General features: G+C 35.9%; 1 protein-coding gene and 1 pseudogene across 1 annotated transcript; one reads left to right on the forward strand and one right to left on the reverse strand.

Annotated features, from left to right (window-relative positions):
* Positions 1-27,804, reverse strand: part of LOC124961426 (complement factor H-like) — a 42,586-nt pseudogene that overhangs the window by 4,580 nt on the left and 10,202 nt on the right.
* On the forward strand, positions 24,804-25,118 carry LOC124962145 (cytochrome c-like). The gene has a single exon (XM_047521312.1). It carries the CDS (start codon positions 24,804-24,806, stop codon positions 25,116-25,118), a length of 315 nt encoding a protein of 104 aa, XP_047377268.1.

A 27,804-nucleotide genomic window follows, 5' to 3' on the forward strand; every position in this document is an offset into this window, starting at 1 on the left:
CCCAGTATCATTAAATGGCCACTGGGAAGATTTCCCACCATCCAGAGGCAGCAGCTCTTTGGGGGGAACCTTGGAGCCCCCTTTGGGAGGTCCTGGAGATAAACAGGCCTTAAGGGCAGATAATGCAGGGCACCCTCCCAGTGGAGGACCCTCCCCTAAACTGATTTCCCTCTTCCTAACAAGTTGTTCTACATGATCCCATGTGGACCAGTCAAACAAGTTTGCTTCTGACAGCCAAGGGACTGCCTTATTGAGGGCCTTCCAGATCTGAAATGCCTGGCTATATGAGAGTTCCAATCCTCTACTTCTAAGGAGAATGCTAAGGGAGTCAAGGGAGGGGTAAGACTTGGAATTGCACTGTTCCATATTTTATGGGAGTATAGTAACCCGAAGTCTGATTGGCCTGTTGGCGACTTTGCGTTCCTCACACGGGGCACCAGTTGTTGCTCCCTGTCAGACAACAAGGTCTGATGTGGTCCGCCTGAGAAGAATACAGGGCTGAGCAAGATGATGAGTGTTGAAGGCAAAGGAAACACACCACAGTTGGGAGGTCTGTCAGCACACAAGGCACAGCATGAACTGATTTATTGAGGAAATAACAGAGCTGTTATGTATGGTGGGGGCTAGGTGGGAACCAATTAGCTTAAAGGTCAGCAAGGCATGGGAATTCACACAAGCGAGAGTCCCATAGGACTATATGGCAAGCATGAGCTGATCACGTTCACGGAACTGTTGTTAACCAATCCCGGATGGTGGTCTTATTTATCGTCATTAACTATTGAAACTGCCTTTGAGGCCTTGATCTTGCTCATTCACCAGGGAGTAAGGAATCAGCCTGAGTTATTTAACATGTCATTAGTCCCAATACCACCCTTTCCAGCTCACTGTACTGTGCCACCGTAGAGCCCCAGCCTGTGCTTCCAGAAGCTGGGGTGTTTCTGGATATCAGGTCCTGTTTGGGCCACAACCCAGTTAGCTACCACCACCTGTGTCCACATGACATATTAGCCCCACTGTGGTAAGGCACCCTAGTTGCCTACTCTGACCAAGCACATGTCCATCTATACTGCCTGGGAACCCAGACCCACTGAAACCGAAATGGACTGCCTAGCCTCCTCAAGTGCCTAGCCTCCTCAAGCTGCTCATGTGGCACCCACATGGGTACATTCCCAAAATGCCATCGCAGATCAAAGGAACCTGACCTCATAAATAGATTATGACTGACAATGGGTCTATCACTCAATCATCTATTGGGATGGGTAGGAACTTCACAAAGTACTCATGGTTGGAGGATAGAGATTGCTGAGGGAATGCCCTTGTGGGTACATTTTGTCATTTATCCCAGGTTCCCTTCTATTCTATCTCCTAATCTCTGCTTCCTGGCCACAATGAGGTAATCGACATTGCTTCAGTACATGCCCTCTGCCATCTTGTTCTATCTTGCCAGAGGCCCAAAACAATAGGGGCAAATAATGAAAGACAGTAAACAAAAACAATACTCTGATATTGTGACATGGTACAGTAACCTGAGAATAATCCTCTATTGTGACCTGTACAATTCTCAGAAACACACAGATACTATGTTCACATACAGAAAACACAGACAATACCCAGATACTGTGAGCTCATACACTAACCAAAGATATTATCCAGATACTGTGACCAAGGCACTAAACAAAGACATTACACATATACTGTGACCAGGAATATTACAAAGAGATAATAACCAGATACCATGACCAGTAACCAAACACACTAGCCAGATGTATCAGGCACACTTCTCTAGAAGAATAGAAGCAATAGGATATATGCATGGTTATTAAAAGGGGATTCATTAGAATGGTTTAGACTTCTAGAATGTGGGTAGTTCTGCAGTGACCATTTGCAGATTGGAGAACAGGAAAGAGAGTAGCTGCTCATTCCATGAAACTGGAGTCACAGAACAACAGAAGACATTGATGTCACCCCACCCTGGACCAAAGGCCTGGAAACTCCCCGTAGAGCTGGTGGTCAGTCTGCTTTGGAAAAATGAAGGAGCAAGATAATGATGTCCTCAGGTGATTACAACAGTAGTCAAGAACCCTCTCAAGAAGAATCGAGCTTGCTTCTGCTGTTGCTTCCTTGTTCTTCCAACTCTTGTTCCATCCAAGTCCCCAACCTATTGGAGTGTGCTGCCCACACTGACAGTGGGTCTTTACCTCAGTTTGCTGACCCACAGGCCAATCATTCCTACAAACAACCTCACTGAGACATACAGAAGCCTTTGAATCTTAGGAATCTCTTAATCCCATCAAGTTGACAATTCAGATTAACCATCAAACCAGATATGCACCACGTACTAGAGATATCAACCAGATACCATGGCTACAAATAGCAAATACCTACCATGACCAGAAACAGTAAGTGGACAGGGAAGTTTCCTAGAGACGAGAATATTGTGATTGCGACAAAGTTCCTAGGAACGAGAAGTTAAAGTTTCCTCAAAAAATGGGGAACGAGGTTGCTAGATGTAGAATGGAAGGTCCCTTGAAAGAAATTCTTAAAGCTAACGGCACTCCCTTAAAGACAAAAACTGCTCGGGCATTTTTAAAGCAGGTAGAGGAGATTTCACCTTGGTTTTTGGAGAAAGGATTGCTAAATATCCCACAGTGGGAACATAATATAGTAGCCATAGTCCCCACAAGTATTGGGAGATAATTGTTTCATGATTTTCTGCATTCAAACCTAATCTGATTTCTCAACCAGGTAAAAAAAGGGTTAAAAAGTCCTGGGTGATCCTCCCTCCCCTCTGCCTGGCCTTGTCAAAGCCTGCAATGGAATGTAAACAGCAGCAGTCTCAGCGGGAAAAGGGGGAGGGTAACCTGAAGAAAAGAAAAAAAAAAAAAAGGTGTCCGTTTTAAACTTAACTAACTTATTTTCTAGGATTCTTTGTTTGTTTTGTTTTTCTTTAATGCTGTATTTTTGAGCTCATAATTTTGATCCTACATACCTAGGTTAATGATTTTGTTCTTTTTGATCAGTTCTATTTTTTATTCAACTGAAGTTTTGAACATCTGTTTCATTGCAATGAACATTTACCTATAAAGTTACAAGGCCTTTGATTTTGTGTTATGTGTTATGTTGTGCTGTCTAATGTCATGTTTTGTCAAAACTGAGCGCTCTTAAAATTAAAATTTAAAAATGGATCCAAATACTTTTATTCACGTGATTTAAAAAGGCTCAATTTAAATTGGGTAAACTAATGAAAGTAAAATATCTTTAAAAATAACTTGCAAGTCTCCAGGTGGTCAAACTAATAAAATGTTAATGTTAAACAATGTCTAATATCAATTGCTTCTAGGACTTTTCTTCAGCAGGAAAGAGGCAACGGATCCTGTTCAGGACACTTGTCTGATATCTTGGTTTTTATAAAATAAATAAATTGGAGTTAACATGTATGGGATTACTCAAATGTGTTTGTAGAGACGTCTGGTTAATTTACAAAGTTAAAATGCTAATTGTTAAATAACATCAAGTACTTTTAACTTCTTAAATTACATGGGGTATCATACTTAAACATTATTGGTGTTTTCATAGGTTGGTAAATAAAAAGGGTTTAAACTTGCTTTGTGTCATCACTAAACTAAAAACGAGGTTATTAGAAGTTATGTCCTAACAAGTGGAATTCTATATATAAAGGGTCCCAAAAGTTTCACCTGTGTTTCAATTAAGAGTACTATAAACAACAAAATATTTAATCTTATTAAAATAGAGTGATTTATCTAAATTCAAAAATTTCATAAGAGTTGTTTCAGAATGTAAACAAAAAGGGGTCAACAGATAGAAAAGACAAAATAAAAGGTTCTGGGTTTAAAATGTATTTAATAAAAAGGAAAAGGAAATGTTTCTGGGTAAGAAAGTCTGTGTGTAAGTAAAGGACAAGTTTCAACAAGTCTGTATATAACTAAGTTGGTTGTATGTATGTAAAACAGCTAAAGCTATTTAAGGTTTTTCCTAAGGTAAAATACTAATGTTCTAATATAAGCCAAAGTTTAATCTATATGGTAAAATGACATGGTAACATGGCAAGGATTTCTTAGAAACACTAATTTACTCTTAACTTTGTGTCTCTTAAGTTTTATTCTTTAGAACAATTAGTCTTAAAAATTGGGGTGTATACAATTATGGTTAAACAACTGTTAAAGTATTGTACTGTGTTACAGAGTCTAAATTTTTCTTTAAAAACTAAATTTGGTAAAAAAAAAGTGTCAAGGTAATTGTGAAATGGTTTCTAGTTGTATATTAAATGTGTTCATAATTTTCAGGTATACAAGTTTTAAAAGCAGGAAATTTATCAAGCTGCTATTCTCCAGATAAACTTGTCTGTAATGGTAATTTTAAGCTTATAAAGAGTAAATTTCATTGGGGATTAATTTCTATCATTTAGTGTTCTATTAGAGGACCTGTTATCAATAGGATATATGTAAAATTGGTTATATTTTACATTGAGATAAAAAATTTCAAATGTAAATGTATTTCTGAACATTAGAGCCTGACTTGTTTAAAGGTTAATTTTGTAAAACATGAAAATATTTTGCCACTTTGACACACAAAAGGAAAGTTAAAAGCTCTCTCAGCCTTTCTTTGATTCATGTTCTAGATACAATGTTAAATTGTGTTAATTATAAAGTTTGTATAGACTCAGGAAACAGTATATGTAAACTACTTAATGATATTTAAGGAAGAAGCAAAGATCAACATCAAAATTAGAACACTTAAGATCTATAAAGAGTCACGCCTTACCTGAGATAAGGCTCTGCCTCTCACCTTACTACATGTTAGAGTGACTCCAAAATAAGTCAGACTTCAACTTATTTAAAGTTATAATCAAAAGATTGGTTTTTGTTGTAAAATTACTATGATCTCAAATAGGAAATATAATGTGGTTCTCAGTCAAAATTCAAGATAGCTATTATACAAGCAGAATATATTTTTACTCTTGCTAATTTCATTTTGTAAAACTGTTACCTGTTAATGTTTTACAAAAGTAGCTACTTCAAAAACACGCAACCTAGGTAACTTATGATAATAAGCCATCACCTATAGAACAGATAGTGGTAACTTCCAGAACTAATACAGACTCCAGTTAGATAAAAGGGTAAATAACTGTAAAGTTATAAACATTAAGGTTAAAGCCCAGTACTCTCACTTTATGACTGGTGAAACTGGCTTGCTGGATGATTAAGATCAAACTTAGAGATTGGAATTAAATACAGAAGGCAAGATAGGCCAGTATTTGGATCTTTTGCCCTCAGTCAGCCTGAACCCAGGGAATAAGAGGACTTCTCTAAGGAGTGCTGCAACTCTGGGTCACACAACCTCCTGATCAAGGAGATTGTTGAGACTAGAGGATGAAGAATCGCTCAGTGCATCTGCTGCAAAGGAGGGTCATAAAAAAAGGGAGACATCCCTTGATGCTTCCTAAGGAAGTCACCTCATCAAGGAGACCCTGCCTAACCAATGGTATTGGAGGAGCTAAGAAGCTGCTCTTCAGTTCTCTACAAGTGGCCCCTGTGGGAACTCAGCTGACTCTTTTACAAGACAGGAACCAGGTCAATTTGACCAGCTTGATCCTAGACACCCAACAAAACAGTAAAAACCAAAATATAGCCATTCTTGGGCATTTAAGAAAAATAATAATTAGATGTAACTTAAGATGTACACTTATGTTAGTCCACTAAAATAAAGACTGAAAGCTACAAATGAAAGAAAGATTCTTCAACAAATGTGCCTGATAACTATCAAGAGAAACTGCTAGAGTCAGAAGTTTTTAGTCAGTTTAAGGCCTACAGATCTTCCTAAGCTACACAGGTAGACTTAATCTATGTTTGCTCGTATGATTACCTAGCCCTAAGTAACAGAAGTATAGAGCTCTCTACTAAACACAGGTTATACCAATAAAGGGATATTTTCCACAATCAGATGACTTAAGTAGCTTAACTATATTTTTTGGGATATCTATGACTTTAAGAGTTAAATGTTGTGTTTACATTCCTGATAACCTGGACAATGTTAAAGTTCCCAAATAAAGGCCTTGTCCTTTCCAGCCTTTGCTAGGTCTAGTTATGGGAACAATTTCTCAGTTCTTCCACCTCCTGGTGAAAGATTGACTTCTGTCATTTTCATGATACTCAGTGGCATGTTCCAGATGCTGCAACATTTACTTTGTACTAATTTCATTTCAGTACTCATGTCTTTTTGTTCTTCTATCATAGAAGCACCCACCCCCAGATGACTTTACAACCTGCTCTTCCCCAACCAGACTTCTACCTTGGACCCCTCGATTGACCCGATTTTAAAAAGGGAACTCCAAACTGCTTGCCCCACGCTGCCCACTTCCAGCTCGAAGAAGTCAGATTGGTCATCGCCCATTTTCCCTACAGCAGTGAAGGAGTTCCTAGTATTAGAGGGGTAAATGAAGTCAGAATAAGGACAGGTAGTTAGTGTAGAAATAGGGAATCGGGTCAATTCGAGGAAATGAAGCCATGAAGCCATCTGCCTTTACAAATGTCAAGGATCTCCGGAGCCCATTGATTACCAAATTTACCTGCCTATAGGGGATGTAGGGTGCGCTCACTTCTCGGGACTTTTGAAATATCAGCTTTCTCCCTGCTGGGAGAAGTCTGTATTATTCCCTTTAAACAATCCAAACTATGGTCCTTACTCAACAGTACCAAATGATTAAACAAACTGATAACCGAGACAGGATGGACAAATGGATATAAGATTCTATCCATGATAAACAAAAAGGGGGAATAGAGGAGACCTTCAGGTCCCCTAAAGATAAACTTTCTCTTTGTCTCTTTGTTTGGGGTTTTTTTTAACTCTGGGTAATAAGGGTAACCCGGTGCTTTACTGGAGCTGCGGCTCAGTTTGTGTGTTTCCACGGAATAAACTAACTTACAACCTCTTTTTAGTCTCTTAGGAGGAACAGTTCAACTATGTAACAAAACAACTACTTCTCTCAATTGTACCTTAGATTTGTGCTATCTCTCAATGTTAAAATGCTTCTAGGTTCCTGCTGGCAGACTTAATGTGTGTTCCTACCTTCCTACCAGTCCCAGTCTCTGTTACAGATGATGAATTGCCAGTATTGCTTTCCAGAAATAAGAGGGACTTTGGAATCACCACGGCAGTCATTACCGCCGTAGTTGCATCAGCGGCAGCAGCCACTGCAGCAGCTGTAGCCTTAACTGTGTCAGTACAGTCTACAGCTACACTCAATAATGTGGTTCAACAGACTGCTACTGCTTTATCCACTCAGCAAGCAGTGGATCAACACTTAAAAGCAGGGATTCTTTTAGTGAACCAGCGAGTGGACTTACTTCAAGAACAAATGGACATTTTACAGGAACTGTTAAACGTGGGATGTATTTATCATCTGGCGGGACTGTGCGTTACACCTGTAGCTTACCATAACTTCAGCTATGCAGCAAATTTGTCTAGAAGCTTGTCTGTTCAGTTACGCGCTAACTGGTCTTACAATTTGATAATCTTACTGCTATTCTTAGATCTCAAATTGTTAGCCTTAATGCTACTAGAGTTGATGTAGCTCCAATGTCTGAAGTGCTAAATTGGTTATCCTCCTCTTTCAGTTTTATTAAGCAGTGGGCTGGTACGGGAGCATTATGCATGCTTATGATCATTGCTGTTATCTTCCTCTCACGCACTATCATGCGTGTGCGCCAGAGTCAAGCGAGAGATCGTATCATCTTCCATCAGGCCATGGCTGCCCTAGAGGCCGGCAGCTCCCCACAAGTGTGGCTCGCGAGGCTGGACCATTGACCAGATGGGTAAGGAAGGAGGTGACGCTGTACCGACCTAAGACAGGAGCTGTAGCATGCTCTACAGTTATCCGATGACGGGTAAGTAACCAGCAAATTAAGCAGATACCATGTCTATGTAAGTAAGCAGAGACAAATTCCAGATTATACAATCAGGTATAGTAATCACTGATGTTACAGAGACACCATAGCCCATCTAGCAACTGGACATTATCCCAGTATTGTGATACATACTGTAACCAGAATAATAGTTAGCTAATGTCTGACTAGAGTCATTAGCCAGGTACTGTGACCAGATGAAGTAAAGAGAAACAATACCCTAATATAGTGACCAGGTATAGTAAACAGATACAATAACCTAATACTGTGACACTGTGCAGTAAACAGAGACCTTAGCCAGATACTTGACCAGGAATAGTAATCACAGAGTGTGATACTGTAACCTGTTATGGTAAGATGAGGCATTAGCCAGTTGCCATGATCACATACAGTAAGCAGAGATATTAGGCAATTACTGTTATCCGGTATGGCAACCAGAGACATTAGCAAGATACTGAGACTAGGTACACTTAACAGAATCATTATTCAAATACTGTGAACAAGTACAGTAACCAAAGACATTAACCAAGTACCTTGACCAGGTACAGTGTACAGAGAAAATACTCAGATACCATGAATAGGTATGCTATCCGAAGACCTTAGCTGGACACAATTATCAAATTCAGTAACCAGTGATAGTATCCAAATTCTGTGACCAAGTATAGCAATTAGAGACATGGGTCAGATACCATAAACTACAGCATTCACAGACAATTGCTTGATATCACATCCAGGTACAGCCACTACTGTCCATACCTGTTAATGAAACTGGGTGCAGGAACCAGAGACAACAGAAATAAACCATGAGAAGGTAGCCAAACCAGAAATTATCCAGACTCTGGTACTAGGTATGGTAAACAAAGGTATTAGTCAGATAACCTGTCCATGTATAGTAAATCAAAAAAGCCAGATAACATGACCAGGTGCTGTACCCAGAGACATTTGTCAGATACCATTACAAATGTCAGGTACAATAAACAGAGACAAACCCAGATATAGTGACCACATACACTCACCAGAGACATTAATCTGGTACCGTAACCAGGTAAAGTAACTGGAAACAAGAGCTAGAGGTTATGAACAGAGAGAGTAACCAGGCCTGATACAGTGACCAGGTAGATAATGCCCAGATACTGTGACTGAATACAATAAAGAGAGACATTAGTCTGACACAGAAACCAGTAACTGTAACCAGAGATAATATCCAGATTCAGTGATGAAGTTTAGAAACCAGAAAACAGCAGATAAAGAGACCATATACATTACTACAGTAAATAGACAAATGAGCCAGGTACTGTGACCAGGAATAACAACAGGAGATATTAGCCAGATACTGGGACCAGGTGTAGTAACTGGATACATTAGCCAGGAGTCAGGTATTATGACCAGTTAAAATGGATAGAGACCATATTCAGATACTGTGACCCAGTAGAGTAAGCAGAGACATTTTCAAGAAACTGTGACAAGCTGTAGTATCCAGTAATAATACCCAGATATTTGACTGCATACAGTAAGCAGAGATATTAATCCAACCCGGGACCAGATACAGTAACCAGAGATATTAGTAAGGTACCACAACCAGGTACAGAGAAAAGAGACAATACCCTAATACCATGACTAGGTATAGTAAACAAAGACCTTAGCCAGATTCCCAGGGTAGGGACAGTAAGCAGAGACAATATCCCGTCTCTCCTACCTCGTATCTCAATGTGTTAAAATAAGCAGAGGCATTAACCAGAGACTGTGAGCAGGGACAATAAGCATAAACATTAGGCAAATACCATGACTACATACAGTAACCAGAGGCATTAGGTAAGTATAGTGACCAGGTACAGTATACAGAAACATATCCAGACATGTTCATCAAGTACAGTACACAGAACAATACCCAGATACCATGATGAGTCAGTAACCATATACTGTGACAAGATATAATAATCAGAGACATTACCCAGATACCATGACCAGGTACAGGAAATAGAGACATTAACCAGATTCAATAACCATGAACAGTGACCAGAGGCAATATATAGGCACCACTCCCAGGTACACTAAACAGAGACAATACACAGATACTGTGCCCAGGTACAGTACCCCGAGACATTAGTCAGATATCATGATCAGGTATTGTAACTTGACCTATCATCCAGACACCATGAACAGGTGGAGGAAACAAATATAATATCTAGATAACATGACACAGTACATTAACCAAAGGCATATGCCTAATATTGTGAGTAGATAGAGTATACAGAGAGAAAACCGTAATAACACCTCCTGGTACACAAAAAAGACACAGTAACCTGATGCTCTAACAAGGTAAAGTAAATGAAGATTCTGTAGCCAGAATGAGTAAGCAGAGGCAATACTTCACAACTCAGCATGTTACAGTAAGAAGAGGTACTGGCCAGATAAGAAGGCCATGTGTAGTAACCAGTGATAAAAACTAATGACATGTAAAATATTAATAAGACATCATGACTAGATATATTATCCAGAGACATTAGCAAGATAACATGACCAGGTTCAGTGGCTGAGACTTTAGGAAGACACAGAGAACCAGGAAACAGTCGTAACCCAGACACTGTATCCAAGTAGAATTACCAGTGTCTTTAGTCAGATATCATGAAAAGGTCCAGTATACAGATACATTAGTCAGATATCCTGAACAGGTATAGTAATCTGAAATATTCACCAGGTATGGTGACCAGATATAGTAACTAGAGACAGGAGCCAATAATGATAACTAGGTATAGTAAACAGAGAACTTTGCCAGATTTGGGGGTAGGAACAGTAAGCAGAAACAATACCTTGTACCTCCACCTGTGACAATAAGCAGAGGCATTCACAGAGACATTAGCCAGAACCTTTCACCAGACATAGTAAACACAGACAATAGCCAGATACACTGTATAGCTACTGTCACCAGAGATGATGGTCAGATACCATGACTATGTATATCATGCAGAGAAATGGGTCAGACATTTTGAATAAGTATAGCACACAGAAAAATATCCAGTTACTGTGATCAGATATAGTCACCAGACATTAATCATATATTGTGATAAGGTACACTAACTAGAGACATTACCCAGATAGCATGACTGGGTAGAGTAATGGGAGACATTAGCTAGATACTGTGCTCAGAATCAATAACCAGAGAAAATATTCAAATACTATGACCTGGGTACAGTAACCAGAGACATTTTCCAGATACTGTGACCAGTAAAATACCATGACTAGGTGTGATGGTTGGATTTTTGATGGTGTTTCCCCAAAGCTCACATGTGAGACAATACAAGAAGGTTCAGAGGAGACATGATTGGGTTGTGAGGTCTTAGCCTAATCAGTGATGTACTCCTTGGTGGGATTAAGTGAGTAGCAAGTGACAGGATAGGGTGTAGCTGGAGGAGAGTGGAATTAGGATGTGGCTTTGGGGTATAGATTTTGTATCTGGAGAGTGGAGACTCTCTCTGTCTGCTTCCTGACTACCGAGATATGAGATGCTTCCCTCCAACACTCTCTCCCACCATGATGTCCTCCCTCATCTCAAGCCCAAAGAATGCAGCTGACTTTTATGGCCTTCAGATCTCTGAAACCATGAGCCCCCACATAAACTTATCCTCCTCTATAATTGTTGTGCTCAGATCCTTTTAGTCACCCCTAGAAAAAACTGACCAAGACATTAGGTATAGTAACCAGAGTCATTACCTACATAAGATGACCAGGTGCAGTAACCAGAGACATTAGCTACACACAGCAACAAGTTCAGTAACCAAAGCCATTACCAACCTCCTTGACAAGGTACAATAACCAGAGACTCTATTTAGCCAGATTTGTTGAACAAGTACATAAACCAGAGAAATTAACCACTTACTGTGACCAGGTACATGAACCACAGACATTAGCCAGATACTGTGACTAGTAACCAGAGACATTGATCAGATACCAAGATACCAAGACAATACCCAGATACCATGACACAATACAGTAGTCAGAACATTGAGCAGATACCAAGAGCAAACATAGTTAAAAGAGTCATTACCCAGATACTGTGACCAAATAGAGGAATCATAGACATTAACAACTACTATGACAATGTTCAATAACCAGAGAGTTAAGCCTGATATTGTGACCAGGAACAGTAAACTTAAAAAATACCTGGATACAGTCATGAGGCACTGTAATCAGAGACATTAGCCAGATCCCATGGTGCATCAAATAGAGACAACATCCTAATGCCTGGAGAGTGGAGACCCTTCAGTCATGAGTCACATACCATAATCCAGTACAATAATCACAGACCTTAGCTACATACCATGACCAGTTACAATAACCAGAAACATTAGAAAGATATTCTGACCAGTTGTAATAATCAGAAATATTAGCCAGGTACTGTGACCAGATATAGTAAACACAGACAGTACCCATACCATATATGATGACAAGGAACAGGAGCCAGAGGCTTATTCAAATACCGTGACCAGTTATAAAACCAGATACTGTGGCCACATACAGTATACAGAGATAATAATTAATCACTCTGACAAGGTATAAGAACCTGAGACATTAGTCAGATGCTCTGACCAAATACAATAAACAAAATTCTACTCATATATTGTCACTGGATACTGTAACCAGAGTCTTTATACAGATACTTGACCAGGTACAGTACACTGAGGTGTCAAGGCAGACACCATTTCCAGGAGAGTCAACAGAGTAGTGCCTACATGTTGCTGCTCGCAGCAACAATCCCACAAGAATTTATCGGACGCGGACTGGAAATGAACTACTTCTATTTCTGGGCTGCTTTTTTGCTTGTTTGCCAGTTTATAGAAGAAGAGAGGCTTGCTTACTTTTAGAGGTGCTATGCTTCCAGAGCGGTTATCGCTTTCAGAGAGGCTACGCTTTCAGAGAGGCTATGCTTTCAGAGAGGCTACGCTTTCAGAGGTGCTACTTCTTAGAGGGTTGCTGCTTCTTCTTAGAGGTGCGTCTTAGTGGTGCGTCGTAGGTCTATCAGAGGTTCTGCTTTTCAGATGTGCTTCCTATAGGTGCATTCTGAGTCCTGCGTCCTCCACCCAGGTGAAGAGAATGTTTATATACACTAAGGCAGTCAATCAGCTCAGGATTAAGTAGCATGATTGGAACACGCACCACGGTACCAATCAAGAATGAGGAACACGTGTTGACCATGAGCGCTGAAGAGACATCAACCAATTGGGCAAAAGGTCATGAGAGTTCACACCATTTTAACACTAATTATGCGCCACCTCCTGAGGAGAAGTTCCAGTTTCTAAGGCAGCAAGTGCATTTTTTACAATGACCTTATATCCCTTTGTTGGCGTAGGCGCATCTTACACATGCAATAAAATGCTAACACAAACAGACACATGAATAAATCCAAGTTTACTGAAACTGGGGTCATGTCAACAATTGTTTTACTTGTTTTACTGAGGAAAAGATGAAAACCGTCTGAGTGACTAAATCAGCTTATGAGGGGCTATGGGTCCAACCAATTCTAATTTGGGAATCAACTGAGCAATGTAATTGCTATCAGTAAAGAGATTCATTTGTTGCTCCTTAAACTTCACAAGGGCTATGACAGCTTCTTCCATTTCCACCAATTGAGCTGAATTTTGAGATGTAATCTGAATGATAGTATCTTGGTGAGTTACTACTGCAACAGTACCATTAGAAGAAACATTCAGGGCCTTAGGTTTGTCGATAGCTGCTCCCTGACACTTGTTAGGGCATTTTCTCTTTGCCGCTGTATATATCTGTGTATACACTCCAGGATCATCCTCTTTAAAGTTTTTCTAATGTTTGATGGTCTCTGTCTATTTTGGGCCTCAAATGAGGGCAGGTTCCACGAATTTTGGGGTTCTTTGTATTAGACTGTATAAGATTTAGCTCTCCCCTGCCTTTTTCCCTTGTTCTTAAGTTTTCTGAGTAATTGTTTTCTAAGTCACTACCACTCAATTACTCCTCACTTTGTTCTCTTTCCCATTGTGGCACCTTGAGCATCCTTTCCTCTATAAACCCTGGGCTTATTTTTGCTAGAGTTTGAATATATGATCATGCAGTGGTTTCCTTCACTGTCGTGTCTTTTTTGACCTTAGTCATTCAGATCTTTGGTTACATTTATTTGCTTCCAAGAAATGAGAGCACACATATAATTCAAAGACAGAATTTATAATTAAGAGGGAAAAAGGGTCTAGATAGTTCAAAACTTCTCAGCATTGCTGTGTGGCAGGAAATGAAGGAGCTTTTCCACTCAAGGAAACCAAGTGTGTGATAGGATGAGTGTTGCATTGAGTTTCATATGAATAGACATGACCAACACAGTGGATGAAATGTCCTGAAGACCTTTCAGAGATCTTGAAAACGTTCCCTCCCATCACAAACCAAGAGGTTTTGGAGAGCAGAATGGTTTCAGTGGACAGGCTCAGGACACCCTCCAAAGAATGTTGGCTACTGACTTCAACTTCTAGCACCACCCCTTTCTTTGTACAATGGAGCAACACTCATCAGCCTCTCCAGCTGTGGTTTAAGGTATATTTACCTTCTTACAATTAGTATGATATCAATTGTAGACTGCTAATGCAATTTGAATATCCCTAATTCCAAATGCTTAGGACCACATTTTTTTTTTTATTTTGAAGTATTTATATATACAGAATGATACATTGGGGTAGGACCTGATCGTAAACAAAAAATTTACTTGTTTTTCATATTCACTACATAAATATATTCCAAAGATAATTATATGCACACTCCAAATGATTTTGTGCATTGGACAAAATATCATGGTGTGGAATTTCCACTTTTGGCATTATTATCTAGAACATTTAGGAAGTTTTAGCATTTCAGATTTTGGATATTTGGGTTAGGATTATTCAAATTGTATATGCCCTTTATTGTCTTGAAGCAACTCCTTCTATGTCAAATATTTTGAAGATTTTTTATTGTAAAATGATGTTGCTTTTTTCCATTTATTCATATAATAATGATTTTTTATTTTTTCTGTTAATATAATGTATAGTTTTTAATGACTGGTATTTATTGAACCATCCTTGAGTCTCAGAAATAAATCACAGATGAGCAAGTCTTATAAGCCCTTAAAAGTACTGTTGAATTCATCTTTATTGACAGTTTTTGCTTCTCTATTCACCAGGGATATTAATCAGGTATAATAGTTTATTATTTTCTCATAATATACTTATGTAGCTCTGATGTCAAGATAATGTTGGCCTCATAAATGAATTTGGAAGTGATTACTACTCCTCAGCATTTTGGAGGAACATGAAAAGGATACATGCTAATTTTTTTTATTAGAGCTTTATGGTTACACATGGTAGTTGGGTTCATCCAGGTCACATTGATTTTTAAATGTTTTGTAAAACTTACCAGTAAAGTTATCAGATCCTGGGATTTTTCTTTCATAAAAGATTTTTTAATAACTGATTCAAACTCCTTGTTCATTATTAGTCTCTTGAGAATTTTGTATTTTTAATTCAGTCCTGGTAGGTTGCAAGTGTCTACAAATAGGTTCATTTCTTCCAGGTGATAGAAATTGTTGGTATAATTTTTCAAACTAGATTCATAGTACATTGTATTTTTGTGTCATTAGCTGAATGTTTCTTCTTCATTTTGAATTTATTTACTTTAATATTTGTCTAGCTAATCTTTTATCAATTTTGTTTATTGTTTCAAATATCAACTCTTAACATTGTTGATGCTTAATATTATTTCCTTAGTTGCTATTTTTTTCTTTTTCAATACTTTTTATTTCCTCTCTCATAATATCTTTAGTTTAGTTACTTCTTCATTTTCTAGTTCTTTGAGGTATAAAGTTTGAAGCTTTAAGTATAAAGTTTGAAGTATAAAGTTTATTTGTGATCTAATTCATATAGGCATTTATAGTTATATATCTACTTCCTTTACAGAACTCCTTTTCTGCATTTTATACATTATAGCATGCTGTGTTTTGATTTGTGAAAGTATCATTTAATCTTCCTTTCAATTTTGCCAATGACCTATTGGAAGTTCAGGAAGATGTTATTCAAATTCTCTATATTTGTGAATATGCCAACATTCAGTTATTGATTTAGAGTTTCATGTATTTCTTTGGCAAAGATACTTGATATCATTTCAGTATTCTTAAATACTTGAAGCTTTTTTGTGACATAACATATGACTTATCCTGGAGAATGCTGTGTATGCACTACAGAATAATGTGTATTCTGCTATTGTGCGGAATACTCTATATATGTCTGTTAGGTCTATTTGGTAACATATAGCTCAAGTCCAATGTTTCCTTATTGAATTTTTGTTTGGATGACCTATCCATTGTTAAAGATGGAGTACTGAAGCACCCTCCTATTATTATTTTGCAGTCTATTTCTCCCTTAAGATATATATATATATATATATATATATATACACACACACACACACACACACACACACACGCACACATACTCTCAAGGAATTGACCCATTTATTACCACATAATGACCATCTTTTATGTGTTTGTTTCTTATAGTGTTTGACTGAAATTCTTCTGTGTAATAGAAGTGTAACCATCCCTACTGCCTTTTGGTTTCTGTTGCATGGACTGCCTTACTGTCTTTTTCCTGCACTATTTTATTTTGTCCTGAATGTTTGTGTCACCCTAAATGTCACCGTTTCATTCCCAGTGACCACAGTGAGCATATTAGTAGGTGAAGTCTTTTTAGGTGAATAGGTCATGGGGTTCCTTCCTCAATAATGGATACATTACCCTTAAAAGGAAAGGCTAGAGTACTTCTTTGACCCTTCCACCTAGTTAGAATGCAGTGAGAAGGTACCATTTGCAAAGCAGAAAATAAGCCCTCCTGGGACACCAAGTTAACTGGTGCCTTGATCTTGGGCATTTCAGTCCCATTAACTGTATGAAAAGGTGTGTCTTTTTAAAATAAGTCACACTGAATAAATTAGATTTATTTGTTATAGTGGCCCATTGGGACTGAGTTAAGTATATTCACAAGTGTTAACATTAAACACAAAGATTACTTGTTTATTGTAACCAATTTCCTTGAAATTGAGAAATCTGCCTCAATTCAATCAACTTGTCTAAATTAGCATCTGAAAGTAGAGGAAAGCATTTAATATAAGGCATGTGATTTTAAGCAATAAGAGGTAACCATTTTTCACATTAAATTTTTGTGTATTTTTATCTTTATTTTCATCCTAAACATTATACCTTTTAAAAATCAAAGATGTTTCTATTCAAAAGTGATTTTAACTAAATAGTGCTATCTGAAATGTAAAGACATAAAAATCACACTTCAAAATCTTGTTACTGAAATTTTTAAGCTAGAAAAAACTTTTCTATAACACAAAATTCATTAAAGCATTATTTGACATTGAGATCCTTACCGATGAGGTCTGTATTTCTACACATGATCACCTTGCTTTTTAGACATCATTATCTTAAAATATCTTATTCTTAAGGTTCAAAACTGATTATATTAATGATTGAAAATTTTACAATATAGATAAGTCCTGATACTCTTCAACTTATAGTGGGGTTACCTCCTGATTAACTCATGATAAATTGAAATTATTTTAAGTTGAACATGTATTTAATATCCCCAACCTGTCCTATATCATAGCTTAGCAGAACAGTACTCTGTAGATATTGACTGCTTACCTTGTTGATCACAAGGCCAATTGGATGCTGTTAAATATTTGTAACCAATAACATAAAAGTAGTACACCATGGATTTCTAGCATTAGAAAAAGATTAAAATACAGTTTCTACTCAATACATATCACTTTCATACTACAGTGCAAAAAAATCACAAGTTAAACCACTATAACTTAGGGATTGTCTCTTTAAAGGAATTACAACTTAATCCTCTTTCTATAAACACAAATGTAGTTTTCACTGATTGTATGGCATTTTCTGCCAATCCTTTTTTCCATAGTTATACAGTTACAGTTATGATAGTTACATATCCAATTAAACTTGTATTTCTCTTTGTGATTTGTTTACATTTTTAAATGTACTAGATTCAAATCATAAAAACAATCCCATTCACAAATCTGTACAACAAGCAAACAAATACAACAAAGAACAAAAGGCCACTACCACACACTGATCAAAGAAATTGAGAATGATACAAAATAAATAAAGATATTTCCCATGTTCAAGGACTCGAAGAATTTGTGTTGTTAATATGTCCATAATACCTTAAGCAATTTACAGATTAAAAGCCATCCTCATTAAAATACAAATGATATTCTTCACAGAACCAGACAAGAAAAATTTAAAATTCATATGGAAGCACAAAAGACCTGAATAAGTATAGAAATCTTGAAGAACAAAAGAAATCTAAGCTGTAAGCATTACAATACCTGATTTCAAGACATACTACAGAGCCATAATAACCAAAACACCATAGTATTTGCACAAAAATAGACACATAGACCAATGGTACAGAATAGAGACTCTCAGATAGATAGATAGATAGATAGATAGATAGATGATAGATAGAGATAGATAAATGCATGCACTGATTCATAACAAAGTTTCCAAAAAGAAAGAAGGAAAACATTGGCTAAAGGGTGACCTCTTCAGTAAATGATGCTGGTTAAAATATATATCCATATACAGATTAAATCTTGACTCCTCTTTTCTTGTACAAAATTAAATTCAAAACATTTCACAGGCTTAAATATAATATCTAAAAACTCTAAAATTAGTAGAAGAAAACCATAAAGAAATAATAAATTGGTTCAAGCAACAATTTTATGGATAGACCCCCAAAAGTACGAGAGCAAAAACTCTATATATTAAATTGAAACCCTTCTTCACAGCTAAAAAACCAACAGAATGAGACAAGCCATGGAATGGAGGAAAAAAAAAAAAACATTTGTCAACTATGAATCTGACAAAGGGTTAATATCTAGAATGTGTGTTTAATGACCTCAAAAAACTAAAAACAAGTAATCCAATTAAAAGTTGGACAAATGATTTGTGATATCTCAAGGAAGAAATACAAATGGCCAAAAATACATAGAAATGCTCAAAATAATTAGCCATCAGGCTATTTTATTTGAAAATAAAAATTACATTGAGGTATTGTATCACCCCAGTTAGAATGTGTATTATTAAAAATAAACCCTGAAATTAACAAGTGTTGGTGAGGATGTGGGGGAAAATGCACTGTTGGTGGGAATTTAAATCAGTTCAATCATTATGGAGAACAGAAGTTTTCTCAGAAACCTAAAATTAGTTAAATAATAATCTCTATTATATTATTCTGTCCCCTTACTTTCACTATAGCATATTATTTTTCATTGTTTGTACTCTTAATTATCTAATTATGTGTAATCTCAGATCAGACTTCAAGTTTTCATATAGTCCTCACCTACACACTGAGGTGGAGAACTCCATTTGCCCAAGTGGCATGTTATCCCATCTTCCTCAGAGGTTGTAAAACCATCTTCACAAATATAATTCAATTTAGTGCCATATGCATTTATTCTGGATTCATTTATTTCTTTCCATTCTTCTGAAAATCTTGATGGCCTAATGGTTCCATGGTCTATACCAGGTGGTTGAGAACATGGAAGTTTTGCTATATGAAAAATAGAAATCAAAGGGTGAAACATAAATAAAACATTAAAATTAAAATTAAAATTAAATACTATTGAGTTATGTTACCACAATATCTATGCTATCCTCTTGTCCACTATCCCCCTTGATTTGTGTCTAATTTATTTTATGAAAAACAGTCATAAAGACTCCTTAGAAAACTTGGAATGGAACCACCATTTGACCCAGCTATCCCACTCCTTGGCCTATAACCAAAGGACTTAAAATCAGCATAGTACAGAGATACAGCCACATCAATGTTCATAGCTGCTCAGTTCACAATAGCCAGATCGTGGAACCAACCTAGATGTCCTTCAGTTGATGAATGGATAAAGAAACTGTGGCATATATATACAATGGAATATTACTCAGCCATAAAGAATGATAAAATTATGGCATTTTCAGGCAAATGGATGAAATTGGAGAATATCATGCTAAGTGAGATAAGCCAATCTCAAAAAACCAAAGGACAAATGATATCACTATTAAGTGGATGATGACACGTAATGGGGCGTGGGAGGGGTTAGTGTTAGGGTTAGAGTTAGGGTTAGGGAGGGGGGCAAGAATGGAGAAAGGAAGGACTGTATAGAGGGAAAAGAGGGGTGGGAGGGGTGGGGGGAAGGGAAAAAATAACAGAATGAATCAAACAACATTACCCTATGTAATTTTATGATTACACAAATGGTATGCCTTTACGACATGTATAAACAGAGAAACAACATGTATCCCATTTGCTTACAATAAAAAAAAAACATTCATAAAGAGAACTTTCATCTGCTATTTACATAATATCACAACATGTTGTCAAATTTTGATGACCGAAATGAAAGATGGTCACTTATTTATGTACCTGATTCATAACTTACAGTTTCAGGATAGAGTGTGATAGACAGAGAAAAAGGTCTTCATCTTTTTCATTTACATAAAGAACAGGGGATAATTAACTTCAATAGAAAGCATGTTATAAAGCAAGTTGCACACTACTGACCAACACAGCATGGTATTCACAGCCATCTTCCATTTTTGCACACGATTTCTTCTGCTTCCTGAATCAGATAATTTTCTTGCAAAGAACAGATACTTTTTCTCTATCCTGATATTTCACTGTGGTTGTCATGTCTTCAGCATTGGGAATCTGAGGTGGAGGTGGGCAGGAGTGTCTTTCCACTTCTAGAAAATATTAAAATTAGATTTTTTCAATAAAAAATAATAATTTGAATACATTTAAAATATATTTCAAAAATAGAAAATTTAATAGCCCTGTATCATAAATGATGATGTACTTATGTTGCATGTTTGTATATGTTACACTTTTCAATTCACATAGTTTTATATTACCTATTTTTATGCTCCTCCTCATTGTTTTTCCCATTCCTTCTTTTTAAAGCAAACTTCCTTATTTACAAGAATCTTATTATTTGTAATCTTTAGATAATCTTAGCAGAATGATACACTTTAAATAACAAGTATTAAATAAAGTATGCAATGAAGTTCTTTTTAGAAATATTCATGAACATATGTACTGGGACTGGATTAAGACCCTTCTGAAATAATCTACCAACAGAAGTTGATTAGCCAGAGGAAAAATTTGCAGATAGTTAACAATCAATATGGTATTGCCTCTAGATCATTAAATATGTTTACAAATGATTTACAGGATGCTATTTCAAGTTTCAGCCCTACTGAACCTACCATTTAGAGGCACACCTACACTGCCTAGGTGTGGGAAGTCATCCTTATCTAGGAGAATCAGATGTGGTTAAGCCATGGGACATTGAGGCCTGACTCCCAGGAACTGACAGTCATAGGAGTGTGGGGCCCTGTGTGGGAGTGGTTCTCGGTCTGGTTATATGATAGTTTTCCTGAACAAATTGACTCCCCTAACTCCACCACATCCTGTTCATCATAGAAGAAGCCCTTCCCAGTCCTGACCCCTTTACCTGTGTGACTATAAATAAGGAGAGTTGGGCTACTCCATGTTGTTAGAGGCCAGATCTGGTATGGCCAGATTCCTTGCGCCCCCTCTTATTTAAAATGAGTACTGGCTCTTGTGTGTTTATTGGTTAGATAAGTTTATGGGTAATTGATTGATTTACAGCCAACATCATCCTCCAGCAGTTAATCCTTTTCTCATCCACGTGGGACATGGCAGAAACCCCAACAGCTCAGGGCATATAAATTGATGGTACACACCCAGTTTAATGACTACACAATTTAACTGTAGTTACAAAATTATCAGAGTATAAAAGACCCCTCTCAAACTTATATCTGAGTTCCTATAAAACTAAAATACCTCAGATGCATCTCTGTGGTTTATAATGTGAGGATGAGCTATATTCCATTGGATGGGGAAGGGCTCTGGGTGAATCTGGAAGTAATTGAACCTCTGATTTCTTAAGCTTCCTTTCTCTATTCTACTGTGTTTTTTACTTCATTAAAAGTCTAATGCATGTAAATTGACAAAAATCATAACCCTTTCAAAACATAGAAAAAGGAAATAAGATTGGCTATAAAAAAACAAGATAGTTAACTTCACTCATTAAAAAGGAGAAATGTGGGGCTGGGGAAATAGCTTAGCTATAATAGAGTTTTTGCCTTGCATGTACAAGGCCCTGGGTTCAACCCATGGCACTAAAAAAAAAAAAAAAAAAAAAAAAAAAGAGGAAGAGAGAGAAATGTAGGTTAAAACTGTGATGAAAGACTGTTTTCTCTCTGTGTCCATTGGCAAAAATACAGAGTTAGCTAACATTCTTTATTGATAGAACTCTGGAGGGGAAAGCATTTTCTCATGCATTCTGAGCATTGTGTATTAAAGTAACCCAGAATTATTGTTGTGGTCTATTTGATTTCTGGAATTGAGAAGAATATGTGAAGTTAACTATCTTGTTGTTTATTAATAGCAAATTTTATTTCCTTTTTCTCTGTTTTAAAACAGTTATGATTTTGTCAATTTTCATGTTAGGAAGAATAGCTCTTTGTGATATGAGCTATAAATATTGCCCTTAGTTGTCTTTTTTAAAAAAAGTTTGTTTATGAAGCTTCTTTCTTTAAAAAATTGATTTTTATGTAACAAAACGTACCAGTGAAATAATTTATGACTTGGGGATTTTGAGTCATGAAATGTTAGATCTTGCTAACTCCAGATTTGTAAAAAAAATTTTTTTAGAGTTTTCTCATTATTATTTAATGGTTATGTTATTTAAAAAATATCTTTGGTACATATGGAGTTTATCATGGTATATGAGGTAAGGCAGGGATATTACTTTACTTATCCCTTTAGCATTTATTGACTACTTCTTTTTCCCAGTGATTTGAGAGGAAGTTCTCTTTATACATTCAATTTCTATATGAATCTGAGGGTACTTATATCTGGGCATTATGTTTTTTCATAGGCCAGTATGATACTCTCAAATTATTTAGGCTTTTAAAACTGCCTTAATGTGTTTTAGTTCTGGTCCCACTATATATTTATTTTTTTTTCCACTAAATTTAGCAACACATGATAGAGCTTTAAACTGTTAAGCTTTCATTGAGATTTTCTTAAATTTAGAAATTAATTTATAAGATAATATGGTCCTTCTATCTGTACAAAGGCTATTTTTTTGCTTCAGTGGTATTTTAATTTTAATTTTAATAAGCCTCACATTTTTATTGACAAACATTAATATATTTTTTGTTATTGTTATGTATGAAATCTTTTCTTCCATTAAATCTTCCAAAAGATTGTTTGAGTATATATAAACTACTGATTTTCATATGTAGATTTTGTACTTGGTAATCTAATTGAGTATCTTACTGTTTATAGTAGCTGTTAATAAAATATCTTGAATCTGAAAACAAAAAGCAAAGAGGAAGAAAAGAAAAGTGTACACTGGAAAGTACTGTAAATCTTTTCAAGTGTTTGTTGTGCTGTTAACAGCTAATGGACATATTGTACTGAACAAACTTGATTCATGATTATTATTTACTCCAAGGTTTCTGGTTTTGATTATTTTCTCATTTCTATTCTTAAATATGTTGACATATTTTTCAATGTACTTTCATAAGTTTATTTTCCTTAGGTGTGTTCATTTTTGACTTCTAGATTATATGTTTCTTTTACTTTGTTCTTTGTTTTCTAATGTATGTTTTAATGCTATAAATATCTCTGCAATTGTTCTATTCCATAGATTTCAGTTTATACTGCAATTACTGTCATTAATTTATGGTGATTTTTGGTAGTAAGCAATTGATAAAGAAGTTGTTTGTTTTCCAATTTTCCAAATTTGTAACATGAGCATTTAAGATATGTAGTTAGCTCTTTCATTACTTGAATTTTTAATTTCAAGAAATTGCTTTAGGAAGTTGATGATTTAAAATTCATTTAGATTTTCTCTATCACACAGATATGCTCAATTATTTTAAGACCTGACTACCTTAAAATTAGGTAATATATACCTTAGGACAAGTCTTTAAAAACTTGGAAATAAATATTTTATAACTATAAAAGAGTTACTTCACAAGAACAATCTTGAATATATGTATATATCTAAATTATCAAAATACATAAAACAAATATAGAACTGAAGAAGAGAAAGGCAAATTTAATCCTAGATATCAATATTGACACAATGCATTCTGAGTCATATTGAAAAAAATAGATAAAAGATTTTGAAGCAATATGGATCAATTTGAAAAACACTATTACTCACTTTAATGTAATCTTACTTCTAGAATATATGCATATTTTTTGTGGAAATGGAGTTATAAACTAGATAGACAACATACAGTGAAACAAAAAAAACTCATAATTTGAGTTCTTCCATACTATTCCTGAGAACAGAATTACATGACTACATAGTCTAGTAAGAATAAATTATCTACAAAAAAAACTTGGAAATGAAAGCACACACTTCAAAATAATAATTGTTGAGCTTAAGGACAAATCACAAAGAAAATCAGAATATATTTCAAAGGGGATAAAAATTGAAAATAAATTATATATATATATTTATATAATATAAGTAGCATTATATATCTTACATACAGTTTGTGTTTATAAATACATTTTTAAAAATAAACATACATTTTTATTTATAAAATATATAGTTAAATATTCGTATACATATTTATACGTCTAACTTTGTGGGACACAGCTAGAACAGGTCTTTAAAAAAATGGAGGTTTGTTAGAGAGCTGGACGACCGGCTTCTGAGCGGAAATCTTCGTTGCAATGGCGATTAAAAAACGAATTAAAAATGGGTGATGTTGAGGAAGACAACAAGAACTTTGTTCAGAAGTGTGCCCAATGCCACACTGTGGAAAGGGAAGGCAAACACAAGACTGGGGCAAATCTCCATGGACTGTTTGGGTGGAAGACAGGTCAGGCTGCTGGATTCTCTTACACAGATGCCAACAAGAACAAGGGCATCACCTGGGGAGAGGATACACTGATGGAGTATTTGGAGAATCCCAAAAAGTACATCCCTGGAACAAAAATGATCTTCGCTGGCATTAAGAAGGGAGAAAGGGCAGACTTAATAGCTTTCCTCAAAAAAGCTACTATTGAGTAATAGCCACTGCCTTATTTATTACCAAACAAATGTCTCATGGCTTTTTTTATGTGCCCCTATAATTTAAGTGATGTGATACACGAGAATTCAGATCATGAATGACTGACAAAATTATTTTTGTTGGACAGTCCTGATATAAGTAAAATTGACTTGTAGTTAAATTAATATTTTGGTTATACTCCCACTTCAGTAAATTCTATCGCTTTCCCCTTTTTAAAGTTATGGTTGGACTTAATTAGTAATATTCAGTATTTCACAAAAATGGTGAATGACATCTCAAAACTTGTTTATATTTAGGTTTATATTACAAATTATGTGAAAATGATTAAATATGGGGGAAATCCCTTCACTCTCTCAGAATCAAGCATGATTCACATGTGTTTCAATTTGTGTTTGTTAGCCTATTTAAAGTCAATGATTGAAGATAAGGAAGTAGTGTCAATATTTTTGTTGACCATGCCAATTTAATTAGAATGCCCTCTATCTCAAATGCTGTCTTTTCCTTATGGAAAGGCATTTTAATGTGACTTATGTGTAATATTAAATAAAGAATAGTTAACACTTAAAAATTGGAGGTTTGGTGTTTTCATTTTAGAAGTATGATGATTGAAATTCATGCATTAATTTCTAACTTAAAATGATGGTAGTGGGCTAAGGACATAACTTAGTCATGGAATGCCTGCCTAGTGATGGAGATGCAAGCCCCTAAATGATATCCCCAGACCATGCACAGAAAAACTGAATAACATAAAAATTAATGGTAGTAGTAAATTAAACTCAAAGTCTTTAGAAGGAAGAAAACAATAAAGTCAGTTGAACAGAAAATTGACAAAATTTAAGAAAGAGAAGAGAAAAAGTTAGCAAAACTAAAAAGTGAAACTTTAGAAAACTAAATATGGAAAAGAGAAAATGGAAAAAAAATTAGAGTGTTAAAACTGGTTACTAAAATAATTAATAAAATTGAATAATCCATTATGATTTGGATCAAAACTTCCCGTGTTAATGCAGAAAGGTTCAGAGGTGAAATGATTGAATTGTGAGAGCTCTATCCTAATCAAACCATTCCAGTTTGAATGGACGGAATGTTAAATATAGGAAACTGGGGGAGGTGGGTCACTGGGATTATGCCCTGGAAGAGTGTTCATCATCCCTGTGACTCCCCTCTCTGCTTCCAAGCTACCAAGATTCAGCCAATTCTTCTCCGTTAGGGTCTTCTGATATGATATCCTGCCTCATCTCAAGGCTCAGAGCAATGGATTTGGCCAACCATGAAATAAGCCTCTGAAAATGTGAGCCCCAAGTAAATGTTTCCTTCCCTAAGCTGTTCTTGTCAGGTGTTTTAACATAGCAATGAAAAGCTGACTAACACAGAAATGATAAAGAATCTGATAAATGCAAACATAAAATCAAGAATAAAACAAGGGAGTGACAAACTAGGAATCCTCAATCCTCCTTTTCTCCAAAGACACATTGGTCAACAATACATGAACCAATTCCCTTGGAGTGAAATCTAGAAAGTGGTTGAAAGGTTCCTAATGTGAGGTGAGCCCTAAACAAATCCATCAAAGCCAGTAGGAAAATTCATGTCTATTCATACCCTCACCAATAGCACAGAGTTACACAATTGAAAATAAAATCCAGTTTCCAGATTTTCACTGGGCAAGAACAGAAAGTGGGGAGCTCGTGTCAAATGCTCTAACTTTTCTGAGGGACCACCCAAAGATTAGATCTTGTGTCAATTGTCTCAAAGTAATGATGAAATGTAGTATATTCCAAATGTAGTATATTCCAAATGCCCAAAAGCCCACCCCCTGCAATGTTCCTCCTCGTTATCTTACCTGCCTATAGTCACCACCCAGTACAGTAGTCTTTTCAAACTAATAATCCATCAAATGGATTAATCAACTCATTAGGTCACAGCTGCTGTCTAATCATATGACCTCTGAATATTCCTGCATTATCATGCACATGAGTGTTTTGGGGACAACTTATCCAAAACATAAAAATAACCAAAGGCCAAAGAAGAAATCAAAAGAGAAATTAGAAAGCATCTTGAGGCACATGGAAATGAAAATACAACTTGCCAAAACTTACAGGATGCAGCACAGTAGAACTGAGAGTTATATCATGTCATAAACACACAAGAGGTTTTCCTCAAGAATGAAATATTTACGATTCTTTATACATATGTGTGCACACAAACATGTAAAACTCACTGTATTGTCAACACATAAAAAAATGAATTTCACAGTATTCAACATCCACCAATGATCAAAATTTCTCAGTTAACTAGGAATAGAAAGAGAACTCCTACAATTGGATAAATACCATCTAGAGAAATTCCAAAATAACATGACAATTATGGTAAAATATTGAATGGAGACTGCTGAAATAAATTAATTCCTCTATAGTAAATTGATTCTTTTCCTAAATATTGCTTGAAAAATTGGCGATCTATACAGAGAAAAAAAAATCAACTCCTACTTAATCCTGTACTTGAAATTAATATAAGGTGATAAAACTAAAATAGTGTACTATAAAGTTATAATGCTTCAGGAAGAAAATGTGGAAAAACGTGTGTACTTCACTTCATGTAATTTTGTTTCCTTTAAAAAATAAAATTATCAAGTTAAAATATATGTCATAGATTTGTTTTTTTTTATTGGTATGGCAGTACGTCCTATAT

Source organism: Sciurus carolinensis, chromosome 12 (genome assembly GCF_902686445.1).
Source record: "Sciurus carolinensis chromosome 12, mSciCar1.2, whole genome shotgun sequence".
NCBI classification, from domain to species: Eukaryota; Metazoa; Chordata; class Mammalia; order Rodentia; family Sciuridae; genus Sciurus; species Sciurus carolinensis.